General features: G+C 35.1%; 2 protein-coding genes across 2 annotated transcripts in view; both read right to left on the bottom strand.

Annotated features, from left to right (window-relative positions):
• Window positions 1–20931, bottom strand: part of Tmtc3 (Transmembrane O-mannosyltransferase targeting cadherins 3) — a 586368-nt gene that overhangs the window by 483584 nt on the left and 81853 nt on the right. The gene's annotated exons all lie outside the window — the stretch shown is intronic.
• Window positions 1–20931, bottom strand: part of twin (CCR4-NOT transcription complex subunit 6-like twin) — a 77948-nt gene that overhangs the window by 7739 nt on the left and 49278 nt on the right. The window contains exons 4-8 of the mRNA XM_089099612.1: window positions 17912–18066; window positions 15069–15220; window positions 12976–13200; window positions 7350–7527; window positions 192–331 (exon numbers count right to left, since the gene is read on the bottom strand). Coding sequence (XP_088955738.1) covers window positions 192–331; window positions 7350–7527; window positions 12976–13200; window positions 15069–15220; window positions 17912–18066 — 850 coding nt within the window. The remainder of the gene's footprint in view (window positions 1–191; window positions 332–7349; window positions 7528–12975; window positions 13201–15068; window positions 15221–17911; window positions 18067–20931) is intronic.

Here is a 20931-nt window from a genome sequence, read left to right as displayed (position 1 = left end):
ATATATATATATATATATATATATATATATATATATATATATATAAGATGCTTTAGCTTCTCTAAGCATGTGTTTACTCCTTCATATTCAAAAATTCGTAAGAAAGTTAAACTTCGACTTAGTATTTTTATCAAGACGTTCTAATGGAAGAAAAAAATGGAAGGGAAGAAAAGGATTAAGGATAAACAGACCTGAGGGTACATGAGGATGAGGACAGCCAAGAATTTTATTTTCACGAAACCATTCCGTGTCGATTCCTCCAAGTAAGCCAAGTGGATGCATACTGGATCTCGAATAAAAAATGTAGTCAATCATTCCCTTGAAGTCATAACTGTAAATTGAAAATGAAAACGAGAATGAAAAAAAAACAAAAAAAAACTTATTCTTAATTATCCTAACATCATCCATAATGGTTTTCAGTCCCATTATTCCAGACTTCACAGTAGGGAAGTCTATTAAAAAAAAAAAAAAAAAACACACACGAATCAAGAATATATATATTTAACTGTGGGTCTTCAGAATCCTTTTCGGTTGTATTTTTTCTGCCCTTTTCAATGGTAACTTTTTAAATTCAGTTTATGGTTACTTTCCTTGCATATAAGCTTCACAATAATGTTTGAATGCAAGATCGTCGATTTTCTTTTTGGTTTCCTTTGTAGATTTTTGTAGTTGACTAAGAATCACAAGCTACACAAAGAGCTCAATCACAAAGAGATAATCCAAGACGACTGAACACATCTATCATAGGCAGCGCAATAGCGCTGCCTAAGTAAAGAACGATGTTGGCACAATGTATTATTATTATTTTATTTTTTTTTTTCATTCCCGGGCACTTCGTATTGAAGGAGTTGTCGTAGAAACTTCGAAAAGTGCTCATTCGATTTGAAATTGGAGTGGCTAGTGCCCTTTTTAATAGTCGAAAGTGATTAGAGGGCAAAATAGCCCCCCCCCCCACCCCCATCATTCCCCCAAACACATCCAATCAAAATTTTGAGATAGCCATTTTGTTCAGCGTAGTTTATTTCCTGATAAAAAATATCTTTTTGAGGAGGTCACTCCCTCACAGCCCTCGGGGCAAGAGTTTTAAGTTATGCCTTGGGGGCATATAAAAACGATGTTGGCAAAATGTATTATTTTTTTGAAAAGGACTCATTCAATTGGAAATTGGAGTGGCTTGTGCCCTTTTTAATAGTCGAACATGATTGGAAGGCAACTAACACCCCTTCCACGCCCACCATTTCCCGAAATACATCCGATAAACATTTTGAGATAGCCATTTTGTTCAGCGTAGTTGATTTCCAGATAGAATTATGTTTTCGAGGAGGACACTCTCTCATAGCCTTCAGGGCAAGGGTTGTAAGTTATGCCCTGGGGGCATATAAGGTTTTTATAGAAGGCGTTGTCGTAGAAACTTCAAACAGGCTCAGTCGATTGGAAATTCAAAGGGCTAGTGCCTTTTTTAATAGTCGAAGGTGATTGTAGGGGAACTAACCCCCTCTCACGCCCACCTTTTCCCCAAACACATCCAATTAAAATTTTGAGATAGCCATTTTATTCAACGTAGTTTTAAGTTCTGGAAATTAGGTATTTGAGGAACCCCCCCCCACAGCCTTCAGGTCAATGGTTGTAAGTTATTCCCTAGGGGCATATAAATCTCTTGTAAACAGCTTTCTCGTGGAAACTTCAAAAAGGGCTAATTCGATTAGGAATTGAAATGGCTAGTGCCCTTTTTAATAGTCGAAAGAGATTGGAAGGCAACTAACACCCCTTCCATGTCCACCATTTCCCCAAACACATTCAATCAAAGTTTTGAGATAGTCATTTTGTTCCACGCAGTTTAAAGTTCAGGAAATTATACCTTTGAGCAGGACACTCCCCCTGCAGTCTTCGGGGCAAGGGTTATAAGTTATGCCCCGGTGGTATATAAGTTTTTATTGAAATCTTTGTCGTAGAAACTTGAAAAAGGGTTCATTCAATGGGAAATTCAAAGGTCTAGTGCCCTTTTTAATAATCAAAAGTGGTTTGAGGGCAACCAACTCCCCTCTCACGCCCACCTTTCCCCCAAACACATCCAATCAAAATTTTTAGATAGCCATTTTGTTTCAAGCAATTTAAAGTTCAGGAAATTATACCTTTGATCAGGACATTCCCCCCACAGTCTTCAGGGCAAGGGTTATAAGTTATGCCCTGGGGGCATATAAAAATTGGGGGCAATAAATGTGGGCCCCCTACATTGGAAATTCAAAGGGCTAGTACGATGTTGTAAAAACTTCAAAAAGGGCTCATTCAATTGGAAATTGAAAGGGCTAGGGCCCTTGTTAATAGTCGAAAGTGATTGAAGGGCAACTAACCCCCCTCTCACGCCCCAAACAAATCCAATCAAAATTTTGAGATATCCATTTTGATGAACGTTAGGTCTTTTAGGATGATAGCCCCCACAGAGCCCTCAGTGCAAGGGTTGTAAGTTATGCCCTGGGGGCATATTAGGTTTATATATAAAGTTATTGTAGAAAATTTATGAGAGAGCTAATTTGATCAGAAATGGAAATTGTTCTTTTGAATAATCGAAAGTGAGTGGTAAGTGACTGACCCTCCTCTCACGCCCACTATTTCCCCAAATCTGGGGGATGAAAAATCCCCCAGAGCCCTGGGGGCTCTGAGTGAAATAAATGAATAAATGAAACCCAAAACGAACAGAAATTACAATAAATAACCGAGTCAAATTCAAAACGAGTTTCCTCGGTTATTTATTGTAATTTCTGTTCGTTTTGGATTTCATTTATTTATCGATGCTGATTTGCGGTAGTTTCACGCTCGGTAGATTATTTTATTTTTGCTCATTTTTTTGTTTAATGGAGTTCTTTACTTTTCTTTGAAAAACTTATTTTGTGGAAAAAGTTTTTTTTAATTAATAATTAGTTAAAATTGAAATTTTCGGACTGAAACACATCTATGCAAAATTCCACCTTTTAAATAAGCAAGATGAAATCAATTTATAATTGACTAATCGATACAAAAATCTTCTTTTTTTTATATAAACGATACTTTTAATTCATTTCCTCTAAAAAAGAGCACTGAACATGTTTATACATAACAAACTAGCCTACAACTTCAATGTGTAATTCATGGGTATTTCGTAACATTCAGTGGAATTTTGAGTGTTATAAGCATAGCCATAACTGTGAAATGACGCAAATGATAAATCCATTGCATAAAAAAATGAAACCGAAAATCCTTGAATTTTTAATAGAATCAAATGTTGACACAGCTATCTTCGTACGTTCTTAACGTCGTCGTACGCAGTAGATTCAGCCATTAAGTGACACACATCGGCTTCTTCTTCTCCAGGTGCTCCAACTGGATTTAAAAATTATCGATAATCTAAGCGGATTTTTCAAAAATCTAATAATGAACTTTCCACTACTTTGCTAAAAAACAATACCAGTGTAATTCTTGAACCACTTCTTTATTTAGCTGAAACATGAATTTGTTCAGGTACATTTCCTAATAGAATGAAAATGGGGAATGTGGTACCATTACATAAAAATAAGAAGAAATAAACCTAATATAAAAAAAGAATCGCCCATTTGTGAACGTATTACCATTGTCCGAAGAATTAGAGAAAATTTTTAAAGTAAAAATGTCTACTTTTTTAGATAAAATCAAATTTCTTTATCAAACGAGGAAGGGGACTAGAAATAATAAAATCACATCTTTGTAGTCGTCAGATCGTGGTGGATATTGAGGTCAGTTGTGAGGTGTATATGACCTAGATGATATTGGTGTCCCACAAGGTTCTATGTTAGGCCCGCTTTTATTCCTAACGTATATTAATGATCTTCCATGATCCTTGCAGGAGAATAAGTCATCCCATTCTATTTGCACATGACACAGATGCGACAGTTAAAGCGAAGGACTCATCTACGCTGTATCAAAATTTGACTGTAGATGGTTTGTTGCCAGTTGTTTAGCGCCGATTATTTATGAATACAGAGTTTTTGGTTTTCGGTCTAAGAGGCCGTAGTTGAAGAGGAGATGACAGCGATTTGGAGTGGAGTGGTAGTTTTTCTGTTTCTGTGTAAGAAATAATTTAGGGGGCTAGAACCAGATGTACTAAGTAAGGGGAGGGATTAATTTTCTAAGAGACGTAGTCATCTTTATTACAAAAAAAAATTATTATTCAAACACTGACAGAATTTTGAATTCTAGCATACCAATTATGGTAAACTTCATTGATCAGAACTATACGAAGAACTACAAGAGAGAGAGAAGTATTAATTATTTGGCTTACGATATGAGGAATGAAGAAATAGTGAAAATGCGAGGGGTGAAAAAATAACTTAGACACTGGGACGATATTTGGTAATATAACGCAACAAGGATATTTCAATAGCTCTATAATCAGTTGCGAGTACACTAGCAATGGCAGATATAACCTCATTTGGAGCTGTTCTAAAGATTCGAAATTAAAATCGAGGAGACCATTAGAGCTGAAAATAGAGCTTTCCTTACACGCATTTTTCTAAGTGCTCTAATCCATATAAGTGCAGCATACAAAATAGTAATTTCAGTAATGCTTTATGTGAGAGTCGATCTGGCAACATTAAGAAGGCGACTAGATTATTGATTGGCCAAATCTATTCTATAAGTAATATAAGAGTCACAATAAACCACTTGGAGAATAATTCTTCTCTGCTTCTTGCACTGAGTTAGTATATGTGTCGTTATCTTTCTTTATGCGAGACGGACTTGTACCCCAATATTAGACTTGTATATTGCGTTTATCGAATGCCAGGTATCAGATCCACTTTAGGTTTATAGAAAGTTTTTCTAGTCGCCCAATTTGGCTTTTAGACTTGTATTTCTTCTTGAATAGCTTGACATTACCTATCACTAACCGGAGACATTCTTCTTAATAGCTGTAGATGCCGCCAGCATTCTCTTCTCAGAACAATTAGCTCTTCAGTCCATAAGCTGAAATATCTCTTGACATTGACAATGTATACATGGGAGGATTGGGACGTAGCTTTATGTATTAAAGCTATGAGAGACTTTGTGGATTGGTCTATTTCAAGCTGAGATGACAAGAACATACAATAAGCATCACCAATGCCATCCAACACAACAACACTAAAAGCAACTCAAATAAGTTTTAGTGTAATTCAACTTAGAATTGGTGCTTGGGCCAAGTTCACTAGAATTAAAAGACAACTTATTTATCTTTTTTCATTACGAGCATAGTACAGCTATGGTCTAATAAGGAAAGGTAATCCTCAACTGCATGCCAATTTTCCACATAACTGGTAGGTTAAATTAGGACGCTAGTAAAATCTGTCATAAGTGGGCAAGTCTAAGCTATTTAAAACTATTAAAGAGCTATTCAAGACAGGGGCGGATCCAGAATTTTTTAGGGGGGGGGGGAGGGGGCGCAAAATAGGTTGATCCGATAAAATTGCGTTAGGAGCAAGTTTAATTAACGCAAACTTGGGTTAATTAAGTAAATTACATTACTTTAGACTACGCTAGGGGGGGGGCGCCCCCCTCACCCTCCTAGATCCACAACTGACCCAAGATGAAGTCTTCCAATTCCTTATCGTTTACATCAGTAAGAATATTGAATAGCTAAATGGGGTTTTTTGGCCCGTGCCCTGTGAGTATGGGAAGCTTAGGGATAAACAAATTCGCACGAAATGTCTGAGTTTTAGATGCCAGGCAAGGCGGAAAACGCTTAGTCATACTGCAAGTTCAAGTAAATGGGGCTTTTTGCATTCAAGTCACCACCGACGTGCCAGGATCATAATTTCAGACAAAATAGTCGAGGAATTCTAAAAAGTTCAACACAAACAATGTTTAATGTTGACGATTGAAACAATAACAACAGAAAAACACCTAACATACACTCTATTTATACACAAGCATTCAGAAAGCAGTCTACCTTAACAAGACCAAAAAGTTCCACGATTTTTTGCAGTTGATAGAAATGATGCCCCCATTTCGAAGTCAAAACTTATACTGGACAATCATATATCTAAACACTTTTTGGTTGCATATAAAGCCACTGCTACTCGACAGTAACACTGCTTTCATTTTTTATGCAATGGATTTATCCATTTGCTTCATGTTTTTTACACAATTGATTTATCATTTGCGTCATTTCAAAGTTATGGCTATGCTTACAACACTCAATATTCCACTGAAGGTTAAGAAATACCCATGAATTACACATTGAATTTGCAGGCTAGTTCATAATGTATAAACATGTTCAGTGCGCTTTTTTCGAGAAAATGAATTAAAAGTATTGTTTACGTAAAAAAACATGATTTTTGTGTCTTTAAAATAAAACACTTTAAAATAAAGTCACATATAAAAACACTTTAAAATAAAGCAGTGAAAATACATGGAATATTTTTTCACCATTTTTTAAAACTTAAAAATGCGTCAGAGATATAAATTTTTTTTTTCTGGGACATTTTAGACTTGAAACGTATATTAGTTCTACGATAAGTCTCTTTTGATTCGGCCTCCTCCTTCAGTCCTTAGGTATTCTAGAGCGTATCGACTATCTTCTGTTAATTCCGATAGATCAGGGTTCTAAATACGATATTAATCACCAAAATCTTAAATAAAAATAGATTATGCAAGTATTGTACATTAAAAAGTTAGATTTTTCTTTTCAACAATCACTTAATGACCCAAACCATGAAACATCTACACGATGAGTTTAAATTTTGGACGGTCGAGCTAAACATCGGTGAATTCATTCCGTTTTCGGCCCCAGTAGATACTTTTTAATCTCCGATATTAAATACATGGTATTGCATCGTTTGAAATAAAAATTTTCAGGAGTGTTGACTCTCCCACTATCACTCTAGGAGTTGTTATTGGTAAACAACAGATAAAACATTTTACTTAGGCAAAAACCTGTCTATATACTAGAGAAAGTTAACTATAAATAGCTTCTAAGACTATACCCTCTAGCTATATTAAATATAAAAAGCAGCAACTGAAAAAAAGAACTAATATTTTATTTAGGCAGTGAAAACAAAATTTATTTCCAACGTGTTTGATTTACTGAGGAATATGCTCCAGGTTGGCTAATAATATAATTTGAAACCCCACCACGGCTTGCCTTTCTTATTTTACTTTTTCTTGAAAAGACTTCCCACAACACTCCAGTTTTAATGTTGTTTTGTCCAAATATACTATTGCCTTTCTTTTAATTTTATTTTCTATATTTAATACACCTGGTAGGGGGATCCACTTGACTGTGGGCTTTGAAGTGACTTCCCATTCAAAATCACGCGACCCAGTTAATCTAGAAGATTCACCATATTCGCTATAAAACTTACGTGTAATTCGTAAAAGGCATGGTGTCAGTTGTATAGGCAGACGCCAACTTAAATGCATGCGTGTATTCAGAGTTCTTATGAGAATGTGACACTTTTTGCAGGCAAGATTTGTACCCAAAGTCCTTGAAGTCTGGATGATTCATTAATATTCGATTTTCGGTTAGGAAGTTGTAAACCCCTGCAACAAAGAACAGAGGTTACATGATTTAAAAAACGGAAAAAGGATGGTTTGAATAATAATATATCTGACTGGACGGGTAATTAGAGCAAGTCAGATTTAGCAATCATTTATCACATTAATACCTGAGTAATTTGAAAAACACACACATGGACTACAAATAGTTTTGCATCATACCATGTTCAAGGTCACTACATCAAGTGATTCGTCAATAGTGTTAATCTTTTCTTCCTCTCTGACTTTTGCTTTTCTATAATGGTCTGAAGTTTTCGGATTTCCCTTTTGTTTTTGCCTGCCATAGATTTCAATAAAGTCTGCGATGTATATTCAAAGATTTTGATTTTTCAATTAAAGATTTAACTTCTAACTTAATAGTTTGAACAACTTCGTTTAAGTTTTCTTTGCGGAGTTATTTCGAATTTGGTTTTTTTTTTTAGATATTGTACCCCCACCACTAAAAATCCAGAGTTAACACATTTCTTTGCTAATAGATAACTATTTCTAAATTTTCTCGCGGTGGTACATCTTCTAACCACAAATTTCTCGTTCTTCACTTTCATTCTGATTGGTTCTGACACTCATTGTCACATGTCTTGTAACCGCGTATTTTATTTATTCTTCACTTTCGTTTTTGAGTCGTTGAGATTATCGCTGCCACTTATCTTTTGACTGCATATTTCTATATTCTTCAATTTTGTTTTTGACTGTTCTAATTGTCAGTTTCGCTAATATCTTAACTATATATCTCTTTGATCTTAATTTTCGTTTATTATGTCTTCAGACATTTTTTCAGTGCCTTTTGTCTTAGTTGCTTGGTCTTATCATATTTGATGGTCTGGGTTGTTCATCATCACCCGTCGTACATTTACATTTCTCAGGTCGCTCTCTTGATCTTGTCTCATTTGATGGTCCAGTTTGTTTATTTTGAGCTTACGGTTCTGTCCTCTTTTGTACTCATTTTGTGCTAACGTTAATTTACGTTTGTATCCCCTTAATATTATGAAACTGTTGAAAATGTTTTTTGAAATTTACATCACCAAATATGGGCACATGAATTTATATATTTCTAAATTTTTGTTCTGCAAATGCTTCTAAAATGGTTTTAAAATCTATTTTCCTTCTGTCTTCACTTTCAGTAAACATGACACTTTCAGTAGACTATTTAGTCTCTTCTGATTTATTGTTGATATCACAGTTTTTTTTTATTGGTTTTAGCCTGGAAAGTGATCTCTCGCCGGAAGCAACACTTACTGGAATTGTTAAGAACATTTCATAATTTCGAAAACCAATTGTTCATTTTGATGGCGGCGCGGGGCCTTTTCAAACGCGGGGCCCGATTGGGCCCAATCGTTCAAAGCGTCCTCTGCCAGGTCCTGTTGGCAGTTCATGAAACCTTACATTGCCAGCAAGTTCCATCATACCTAAGAATTCTTTATTAATAAGTAATCACCAAAAATCATAAATCATCAATAAGCTTGAGCATTAATAAATCTTCTTGAATTAGAGCTAAAAATTTCTAAGACATTATGGATAATTGCTGCTTGTTTGACTTTTATTCTGTCATTCCAGCTGTTTATTTCCAGCTTTTTCAACCATCTACCTTTTATCAACTGCTTTTTTAGTCATCTACCTTTTTTCAACTGCTTTTTCAACCATCTGCTTTTCCAGCCATATATAGTGTAAATTTGAAGTTTTAGGGGGGCAGCAGCCCCCTGCCCCCTCCTCCGTACGCCCATGGATGCTAAATTTAGCTATAGGCTTCGTCATTTATGAGTTGCTATTACTCCGAATAAGGAGGTGTAAGAACATAATACACGAGGATGGAATATCTATAAGATACTGCTTGAATAGGCTGAAACGCTCCAGAGGTGTTTCTTTATCATACATATATTTGCTGATTTTTGTATTGGTTTCATTATTTTTTTCTTAGATTGGCTTTATTTGGCAGTATGAACCGATTGTTGATGAGGAATCAGCAAAAACAATAATGACGAGCCAACAACAACCAGCCCACTTTTGTTTATAGCCTAGTTTCGAATCTGCTGGTAATTACATTGAGGTAGATAGTAAGGGAGACTCTTCCTGGTTAGTTTTGCTTATAGAATAGAAATAAAGTAAAAGAAATCGTGATCCGTTGAATGTTCTTTCTCAATATAGTATTCACTGTCATTTTAATGGTTGCAGCCCCCCCCCCCCATAAAGATTCCATGCATAGCACTAGGCAAAATACATAACTTTGCTGACTTTTTTTTTTTTTTAATTGGCTTTATTTGGTATTATGATTCAACAGTTTTTAAGGATTAAGCAAAAAAAAAAAAAAAAAAAAAAAAAAAAAAAAAAAAAAGATGACAAATCCACAAAACCAACTATCTTTGTTTATAGTATACGGCCGAATTATCAGTTTGTTGCATTGGTGTAGAAAGTGAGGTAGACAATTCTTGGTTAATTTTGCTTACAGAATGTAAAGTATTGTATATGCATGTTAAGAAATTGTGAGTAAGTATTCAGTCTGGACTTGTCCCAATTAAAGAAAGGAACGGGCCTCATTTAGTGATAATGAAAGTGTTAAAGAGAGATGGGTAGAACACTTTGAGAATATGTTAAGCCTTGATAAAATTGTGATAAATTATATAAAAAAAAGAATGAAAAGTTTCTTCACAGTTTAGAAGTGAAGGGAGATTTATTTTACGAAGAGCAGTTAGAGACAGCACAAAAAGGATTAATAATATGAGGCGTTATGTGCTAATAGGGATATGGTTAAAGATAAATTAATGAAAATTATGAATATGACTTTTGAAAAAGAGAAAGCTCCTAGGGATATTAAGCCAACTTTAACTAAACCCCTTTACAATAAAGGTGATAAAATTGAGTGGGGTACAGGCAATATCTTGGTTCTTTAGGAAAAAATTAATTAGTACGATCATTTTTATTAGACTTTGCTGTAAGCTTTTCTGCTAAGAGAAGATTAGTGTGGTTTTAGGAAGGGAGAGAGGATGCGTTGACGAAAGTCTCAATTTTAAATTAATAGATGAAAAGTGTGCAAATCATCACACCCCTTTAGTCTCAGTTTTATAGTATGTGAACAGGCATTTGATTCAGCCAAAAGAAGAGCTTTAGCGAAGGTACTATCCTTATATGGTATACCTGATAAGTGCTTTAAAGTGATAAGGGCTCTGCACGAGAAAAATATCGCTGCGGTTGGGGTAGGAAGTGAGGTTAGTAGCTGGTTTGGTGTTGAGTAAGGAGTTAAGCAAGCTTGTGTTCAATTCCCAGTTATACGAATCCCTTTGATGGACTTCGTCCTGAGAAACACAGTAAAGGCTTTCGGAAAGCATGGAATCAAAGGGGAAGGTAAACCTCTCCTAGAGTTAAAATATGTAAGTTATTTTAGTGTCTTAGATCAAAATGTTAAAAAAAATGAACAAATTTTTGACGTTTTTGGGAATTCGGGGGCGGGGGGGTGTATAGGTTTAAAAATCAATGTTAAGAAGATTGAGTCGCTTACACTAGGAATTAATGAAGGTGAACTGGTGATCTTCGGTAGTGATAACATTTATCAGGTAGATAGCTTCACATACCTGGGTAGTATTGTTGCTAAGGATGACGGATGCAGTACAGACACGGGCGTAGCTCCAGTATTTTTATTGGGGGGGGGGGGGGGCAAGATGGGTCTACATCCGGAGAGTCAATAGGCACAGGCTATATAATAGTTTTTTCTCCAAATTATAGGGGGCGGGCAACTTCCCCCTTGCCCCTCCCAAACGACGCCACTGAGTCCAGATATAAAAATAGGATAGCCCAGGGTTTTTTACAGTTTAAAAAAGTTTGGACGAGTAGGATGATAATTCTTTGAGTCAGAGTCATGCTAACACAACATCTAAAAGAAAAAGCAAAATTCGAAATCACTCCGTAAAGAAAACTTAAACGAAGTTGTTCAAACTATTAAGTTAGAAGTTAAATCTTTACTTTCAACCATGAAAGATGTTGAACATTCAACAAAATCTCATCAGCCACAGGTCATTCTTAAATACAGACATGATTAATTTACGTATTGACAAGATTTTGACCCAAACTTTTTAACTCATTCACTCTTTTTTATTCCGTCATTTTTTTATGTCTTTGATTTTGATTCTTTCCCTTTCTTGATATTCTATTAGATTCTATCTATTTCTATTCTACGGGGTACCGTGCTGCCTTAGCTAACATATAATATAAAAAATATATTACAGGTTCATCATTTCCACTATTTTCAAGGCGAATTCTTTAAACAAATGTTTTTGTAGGGATTTTCTCATGAACAGCAGTAAAGGGACAATACCCCCGGGAACAAGAAGATATTGAATATTGTATATGAATAAACATGAGATATATTACCATTCAAATCTCGGAAAAGAAACCTACTGGCACCACTTGCACCCTCCCCCAACCTTGAGTAATTTCTTGGTGGCACTGATAACCCTCCCTCTCTTTGTGCCGGTAGTCATGTGAGTGTAATGTTTCTTGTTACACAGAGAAAGATTCTCTGCAATAAGAGTGGTGCTATTACCCCCTGCACCAATATTACAGACGTATTCCAAAAATAATCTCCGAAGTTAAGAGGAATTATAATTTAATTTCATCATCTCCCCCAAACTCCCTTCTATAATTATCTCAAGGCTCACGGAGGTAGGAAATTTGGGCATAGAACCACACTTTTGAGGCTTTAAGCCAACTTAAAGCCCACTCAATTTCCTAAGCGAACAAAGTTAGCTTAAAGCCTCAAAAGCGTGGTTCTATGCCCAAATTTCCTAACTCCGTGAGCCTTGAGATGAAAAAACCCAAAACGAATAGATTTTACAATAAGTTAAACTTAAAAAAAAAACAGAAACTGCCACAAACAGTAGAAGGGTTAACACCCCTTAGGCCATGCAAAGACCAGAAAGTCACCTGCGCTTTACTGAAAACAATTGTTATTTTGAAATGAGAAACTTTTATTCTTATAGCATCAACAATAAAAAAAGAAAGACAATAATCATATTAACCAAGATTACTAAAAAGGTCTAGTGAAATGCAGATTCACAATGTGATATACATTGCAATTTATTCTTGAAAATCTCAGCAATATTGTCTTTATTAACGTTATACAAGAGAGAACGACATAAATGTATTTGGTTTATAAACTGATTAAAAAATGGAGAGAAAGCTTATCTGAGGAAGTCATCCGCCAGCAGATCAATACTACAAGCAGATATACTTCTTAATTCAGTGAATACTTCCTGCTAGACAATGTTACTACAAGCACTGTTACTACAAGCAGATATACTTCTTTATTCAGTGAATACTTCCAGCTACACACTGTTTACTTGCGTTTCCGTAGAGCCGAAAGAAAGTATGCTACGCACGTTTACAAAGCATTTCCCCCCAGGATTTCAATCAAAGCCTTAATCAAGTATACACAAAGAATGTCACCTGATTCAGGCAGTGAATTCAAGTCACCACAGAGAAGGAAGCTAGTGGTGGACGGGTCAAGGCTTTTGCGGAGATTTCGGCCGCTTTCCAACATAAACTGCTTCAGCTCATGCATAAGCATCATCGTCTGAATCAATTTAACATCACAGTATTCTGGATCCCAGTGAATGTGAGCTGTGCAGACAACAAGAGGCTGATGAATCTGCTTTGAGTCCGCTGGGAAACCTAAAGTAATAGTTATTTATATTACTTTTACGTAGATACTAAAGTGGTCAGAGCTGTCTAACCAAAACACTTTTGACTGAGCATTCAATTGTATCTACAAGGCAGTGAGTGTTTTGGCATGTAAAAACTCGGACTAAAACAAATGTGATAACAACAAGGGTGATAGTCACTGCAAAATACATAGTTTTCGTCATTACCCAATTAAAAATCAAACACTTATTATACCAGCGTACCAGTTCTTCAAGACAGTTTTTGAACTAATCAATAATCTTTGTTTCAGCACATACATTGACATAGCCAGGGGGGGGGGGGGATAGAACGACAATTCTGTTAGTTGATTATGTAAATAGGTTAAAAGAACCTTTTAAGGTTAAACCCTCCAAAAAGAATATGATTTAAAGGAAGGTGTTACTGCACGGATCAAAACTTGATTATAATAGCCTAATAACCTAGTAGACTAATAGCCTAGTAATAATAGTCTAACGAAGAAATATAAAACATTTACACCCTGTTACAAGAAGCACACTATTTTTTTATGAAACAATGTAGAAAACTAGACTATTCTCAATTGACAAATAGTTTGTATTTATACTGCTTACTAGAATGTTCTTTATACTGGGCCGTTCCCTCTGGCTATGGATTGTTTTTAACTGCTGGTAGGTTTCAAGAAAAAAAAAACCATTTAAACCAATCCACAGAGGAAAATATACCGACTCTTTGGAGAAAAACGGTTCACACTCAACCGAAATGCACAACATAGACCAGAAAACAAACTGAAAAAAGTTTAAATGTGCAAGTCTTGGATTTCCATCGCCAAATCTTTTCTGTCTTATAATAAAAATAACTGAACTAAAATATAACTGAATTTATAAGGAAATTGGAACCGTAAATTATAATTATTATAATCAGTTATAATGAAAATATATAATCGCCAAACCTTTGATTAGAAAATTAAATCATTGTCTATTTCAGTAAGCTATATTGGCTGAAATAGGAGGGTAGGCACATTAATTACGTGTGTCTACTCTGAATTATAAATGTCTCTGAACATAGAACTGCATTCGTTTGGAAGAACGTTACGGCAGAAATTTTCTTAGGAGTTATTCCTAAAAGCAAACTCCTTGAAGACCTGTAACGCTTCTTATGAGGAAGCGCTTAGTTTTGTAGAAAAACATAGATTCTTAAAGTAAAGAAAGATGGTAAAATCTAATTAAAAGCGTTTAGTACACCAGAGGCGGCAATTGTGAGGAGGCAGGGGGTGGGGCAAATGCTCTCAGACCTTTTCACCCCCTATATTTGAGAAATACATCTTTTGGCATTTTCATCGAAAAAAGCAAAAAAAAAAAAAAAATGCCTCCCCGAGATTTTAAAAATACATTTTTTCGTATATTATTTTTTTTTAAGTTAAGAAGTCCCCTCCCCCTACATTTTCGTGAACTGGTGCCCCTATAGAATTTTCCACCATTCTATATTTTTCAAGAATATTCATTGTCACTCTTGAAATCAGCTATGTAAAACCTACGTAAAAGCACTTGGAGAGTGTTGCAGAGAAAACATTGATCCCACATGAATATTGAACACTAAAACAGCAGGGCTTAAAGATTGCAAAAATCAAATGTATACATGACATTTTTGCACCCTTTTTCGCCAGTGATCCTCTTTCACTGATTTTACGTCATATATTTCCATCAGGACATTTACCAAATAAAAAAAACTAAAAAAAACGACTGGCTGAAAACATTGGGGGGCATCCCCCTCCCTCCATAAGTGACGTCTCTGTGTACTAATATTATACTAACAATTAAGTTTTCAACCTTGTGGCTTAGATGCGTTCTAAATGTTGACAGTTAGATATGAGAGATGATTACCGTTACTCCAGGCGGCTTCGTTCGTTTCCAAAATGGCAGCAAGTCCAATATTGTCTTTGGTCATGACCCTATTTAACATGTCGTCAGAACCTTCAGCATTCGCCATTGCTAACTGATTGAATTCAATAAGCCGATCTGATACCAAAGAAAATCTAAAAGGTTAATTATCTTGAGAAATCATAAAATAACAAAATAGGAAACACAAAAACTAAACATAATCATGTGTTGATAAGTACGTTAGCAGAAACGTTTTTCAAGAGGGGGAGGGGGGGGGGTCTAGAAAAACAGTCAGAAAAAATCAATTACAAACAATTATGAAAATCCGGAAAGGTTTTATTGAAGTGTCCAGAGTACATCCTCACTTGGCGGTGGACTAATAAACTATCAATACAAACTGAGAAACTGAACTCCTTAGACATAAGGTAAAATATATCAAATAGTGTTGTAGCTGTAGGAAGGGCTAAGGACGATAGATCCCTCTCAAAGAAAAAATTTTTTTTTATTGTAATTAATGTTAACATTTAATTTCCTTTAATGCCTATTACTGTGGTCAATTCTCTTGTGAAAGTAAAATATTGGTCGATACTACAAAGAATAATAATAATAATAAAACCCTCAATTTAACTCAGAAATATTTATGAAATTCTAAAAAATACCAGTAAGCTCGCCATACTGATATGTCTACTAAATGTGTATAGATGGAAATTTGCTTATTTTCTTATGCAGTGGTGGCATGAAGCTCAAGCTGTACTTTTATGCCTAAATATGGACTTCTGACCAGCACATGTTTAGGTATGGAAATCTAGCTGGACATCCATACCGCTATTTAGCACAAATAGTAAATATGGCGACAAAAGAAGTTCCATGACTGACAGAGTTTGCTGTCAGGACGTTGAGTTCAAAAATCTAGAACTAGACTCTTGTCGAAAATTTCTATTAGCCAAATTTTACATGAGAATAGCAGCTTCCTGGACATATGTCTGGGCATCGAGATCTAGCAGGACTTGCACGTTCAGGGAGTTCAATTTATATAATGCAGAAAACACCAGAAATTTTCTTTATATTCTAATTGAAGTTCTAGTGTCCAGCTATACTCAAAACAGTATTACCGTAATTTCAATGTCATTAAACTCCAAAATCTCTAATAGTTCATCATCTCCGAAAGCCACCGTCTGGTTACGCAAGTGAAAACCTACGGCTGGGAACATTATTTGAGCTAAAAACTAGTCCCGAGAACAAAGTTAAACCTCTTGTTCAGATTACTGTATCGTTGTTTGGATGCATTCAGCAAAATTACTTCCATTCTGGTTTAAATATTTGAACAATTTTCTATTGGATTTTAAAGCCAATCTTTACAACTCTTAGAAAATTTCGGTAGACAAGGTCAATTTTGGTAGACAAGGAACAATACGCCCAAGCTTCTTTACATAGTTGAGTCACAGCGAACCCAATCACCTGCAGAAGTTCAAAAGGACGTGCTAACAATTATTTTCTAGTGCGGATCTATACACAATCCTTTCAAACTGATCAGTTTAGATTAGCTTGTCGGACCAATTTTCCAGTACCTTAGTCGACCCTTGAAACATTCAGATCCATCTAGTTTTCCTAAAATGTAAAATTTTTCCTTTTCTCGCTTGTACACAGTGGCGACTCTGTCCTCTCTTGAGACCGGGGCAAAATCTTGATTAGCCCCCCCCCCCCCTTCTTCGGTCCAAAAAATTTGCAGGCCAAATTTTAACAGCATTTTCATTTATTAACAAAATTGCTCCTTTATCTACATCTGACCTTTCTTAATTTATATGGGAAAAGATATGGGAAAAAAGAAAATTTCGGATTCAATTTGCTTATACTTACTGCCAACTGTCCCCTCTACTTTATTTTAATAGAAATAACGTTTCAAAAATTACAAGACGATTATAAATATTAGATTATTTATTTAAAATTTTACACCCTAAAATTTATGCGCCCGGGGCAAATGACCCCTCCACCCCCTAAAACCAACTCTGCTTGTACAACAAAACGGTTGTTAACAAAATTGTCGTTAATGCATCTTTTAGGCCTTTAAAAATTATCTTTGTTCAAATTATCAGTCATTATATATACAAAAAAAAAAAAAAAAAAAAAAAAAAAAAAAAAAAAAAAAAAAAAAACTTCTATAAATTGAGGTATACCTTCACGTCTTTTGAATGACCCGGGTCATTTAGGAGATGGCTCTGGCCATCCAGTCCTTAAAATTAAACTTAACAAACAAGCCTATTTTAATCTTCTATATGTAATTAGTAACTGTTCGTAACACCTAGTTCAACAGTGATTTTACACCGGAAAATTGAACAAAAATGAACACACACTTATTACAAACTCATGGGTGATATATTCGGACTTCTTGGTTAAATGTAACTGAAACAGATCTGAGGTTTATATTTTTGTAAAACACCCGTAGACCTACGACTAGAACACGGTTTTTATGTAAATTAAATTTGTTTTATAGGGCGTCGAATCGACGGTTCAGTTGCTATGAAAGGACATAAAGTTTACCAAAAAATTGTTTTGAAAATATCTAGCCAGTTACTGTATTAAACCAGCCCCCACCCCCTCCATGCAAAAAGCACCTGGGTTAGCAGACTTAACACCGAAAGTAAATATGCTCTTTTTCTGCATTTCAAGTCAAGTTTTTCATTTCATTTTTCATTTTTTGTACTTTTTTTTCGAGATATTATAATCAACAATCATTTTATAACATTTATCAGCCTATTGAAGGATACCACTTGTAACATTATTTATCGATTATTATCATATAAAGACCACATGATTCTAGTTAGAGATAGAAGCTATATTTAACTAACTTGGCAACTCGGTAGAAGATTGCACATCCATCAACATATTTCCTGTCTGATTCGGACATTGTTTTGGCTCGTGATTTTGGCGAAAATATCCCCTGATATCCATCTCTTTCCAGTTCAGGTTTCAAAAAGCTATGGTATTGGTCTGTTTCAACCTCCTAAAAAAGAAAGCAAACACATAATATACATATTTTGTCTAATGCAATGTTTCTCGAATTTTTAGCCAATACGTAATTATTCAAATAAATTAGATTCATCAGGAACCCCTACACAATAAATACACATCTCATCAACATTTTCCCATTGCACATGGGATATCATCGTAGCTCCCTCTGTTTTGTGAAGCATCAAGTACTTTCAGGTATCCTAGGGTTCAGTGGAGAACTGACTGAGAAGTTTTTTCTCTAATATTAATCAGTTCCATAGTCATAAAATAATCCCTGATTCATCATCCTCCCCTAAACTGAAATTTCGTAATCCGAATGAGTTGGGAGAAGGTTGTAAAAAAAGATTTAAGGGAAATTGAAATCTCTTGGAGGATGTAAAGAGAGAGGTTTTGAATAGATTGGAGGAGGAGAGTGCTTAGCTGTGTTGGCCTCAGGTGGCTTGGTGTTGCCGTGAGTTGTTATTAGTATTAGTAGTAGCAATAGTAACAGCTCACTTAATTAATTACGAGCAGAATACACCGTATACATAACTGGATGCTACGAACACTTTCACTAAAATGCTCAATTGCCAAAAATTAGGAGTTATTCATACATGTCTCTTAAACTAGAGATCGATACGTAAACACTTAAGACCTTTAACAGCCAAATAGCATATTTTTTTCTATCCACTTGCAGTGGAGGCGGTACAAATAATTGTTTCATAAAATAATTGTTTCATTCATCCTAGATAATTTTTTCCGTGTTTTTACAGAAAATCTGGTCCTCCCATAGCTCTTAGAATTTCCAAGAACTCTACCAAATACTTTTTTAGTTCTTTCCCTACACAATGTAATATGTAACTTCAAAAAGGTTCCAAGGCCCAGCACTGGTAACCTATTTCAGAATGCTTCGAAATGATGTATTTATATGAATAGAAATACAGTAGGTACGGATAGTGCTAATTCTTTATCAGTTACGTTTCTATATATTTCCTTTACATAATAAAGGTAATGTCCAGCCAACTCATATGTTTACTTGACAAAAATTTTAAGTCGCTTTTATTTTTGCAAAAATGGGTGCCAAAAGTTTGCAAATGCTCGAGAGTCAAAATTGATAACCCGAAATTCAAAACTGTGTCAATGTCGACAGCCACACAGTTTTCATTGCGATTTCTACTTGGATGTAAAACCAAATGAATTACAACTCTTGAATTTCGGCCAGGGTTAAGCCCATTGTTTTTTCTTCACGATTTACTATTATTTTTTGAACAAAAAATGCCAAGAGTATACCTGCTGCGGCAATCTAAAATACGGTAAACTACAAAAGGGGACATTTTACAGTGGAGTAACAGACAACTAAAAAATTACTTTCGGTGCTTAGCTCTATAAAAAAAAAAAAAAAAAAAAAAAAAAAAAAAAAAAAAAAAAAAATGGAGAAAAGGTTTTCTTTTTCAATAAATGAAATATTTGTAGGCTTTCAAGGTGGAGTGAAAATGATTTTGTCATAAGTTGCTTAAGTATAAGCAATTGAGAAAAGGAGAGCAATACGTTTCAGGACAACAGAAAGCTCTAAGGATGGAACCAAACATATTCAGGATAAATATATCTACTTTAAAGTAATAAATGTATTAACAGAGGAAAGAGGGCTGACCACTCTACTCCGAGCAGATTGCCAGTTATCAGGTTCAAGGAAGAGGTGTCTTGATATAAAGCAAGGGGAAAAGGTCCCCACTTTTGTTCAGTTTTAGGAAATTAATCAAGATGTATTTCATTTTATTTACACTTGAAAGGGATTGTATTATTTACATTTTGACATTTTTTCTACAAGTAAATCCTTTTTGAAAAAAAGGATGGTAGAACTGCTAACATGATTTTGACAATATTAAGACATTTGACAGATTGTTTCGTGTTTGACTCAGCTACAGACGGTGTTTCTAGTGGAAGATTTGCATGCTGTGTTTCTCTTAAAACACCTTTATAAAACGTGTTTCATTCATTTCTCTTCATCACAAACACCTTATAATTTCTCTTTTTTTCTTTAAAATTGTTACGCGTGGCAACACTAATCCTTGCGTGATTTCTTATCTTCTCTTCCTTTTGATCGGCGGTCTGTAGCTTGGAAACGGAAAAACATAAAATTTCGATTTTTTTTTTTTTCAGTTTCGGAATTGCGAAATGGAGGAAAAAAATCCTCTGAATTCCTAGTTTTTACTGAGCAAAATGGATTTAATATAATTTCAGTCTACTAAATATGATGAAAAATCCAAATTAAACAATTCCTGTGATGAAAAGATGAAAAGTCCTTAGAGATTATGTAATGGCTGCGATCCGACTGGAGGGAGGAAGGGGGTTCCCAGAATATTTTCATTTGTACACCTGCCAGACAGGTTTGTCTTATCTGAACAAACTTTATAGGAAGTAAAAGACCGTAGTTTTTCAGCGTCTGGACACAATAACCTTTGAGGGGGGGTCTAAATTCTCTTTATCAGGCCATATCCACCCAAAGGGTTTGCAGGATTTCCATCAAACTTAGTGGAAAGTAATAACTTATTTCCTAGTTATGACTTTAGTTGATATATACCCAGTCTGACCTCTATGATGGAGAGATGGAGTAAAGGGTAATGGTCGTGTACACCTAAGGGTATGGTGTCCAACACAAAATCATGCATTAGGGAAGCATTTGCGTATCTCACTAGAAGTTTCATGATTTTCTGTCACAATGAATATGGCTACGAATCCATAAGCATCAATCCCAAAAAGGGAGCTAAGAGACAAATCCTCCTTTGGAATAGCCAAACTCTTCACCCCCGGAAAGAAAAGAAGAAGAGCTGAGATTTATATGTAAATTCCATGGGTATTTGATCTTGGTATACCGATT

Source organism: Artemia sp. Qi Xiang Cuo, chromosome 13 (assembly GCF_049724085.1).
Source record: "Artemia sp. Qi Xiang Cuo chromosome 13, ASM4972408v1, whole genome shotgun sequence".
Lineage (NCBI taxonomy): Eukaryota > Metazoa > Arthropoda > Branchiopoda > Anostraca > Artemiidae > Artemia > Artemia sp. Qi Xiang Cuo.
Note: the sequence above shows the minus strand (reverse complement) of the source record. Positions and strands in the feature narration are given on the sequence as shown.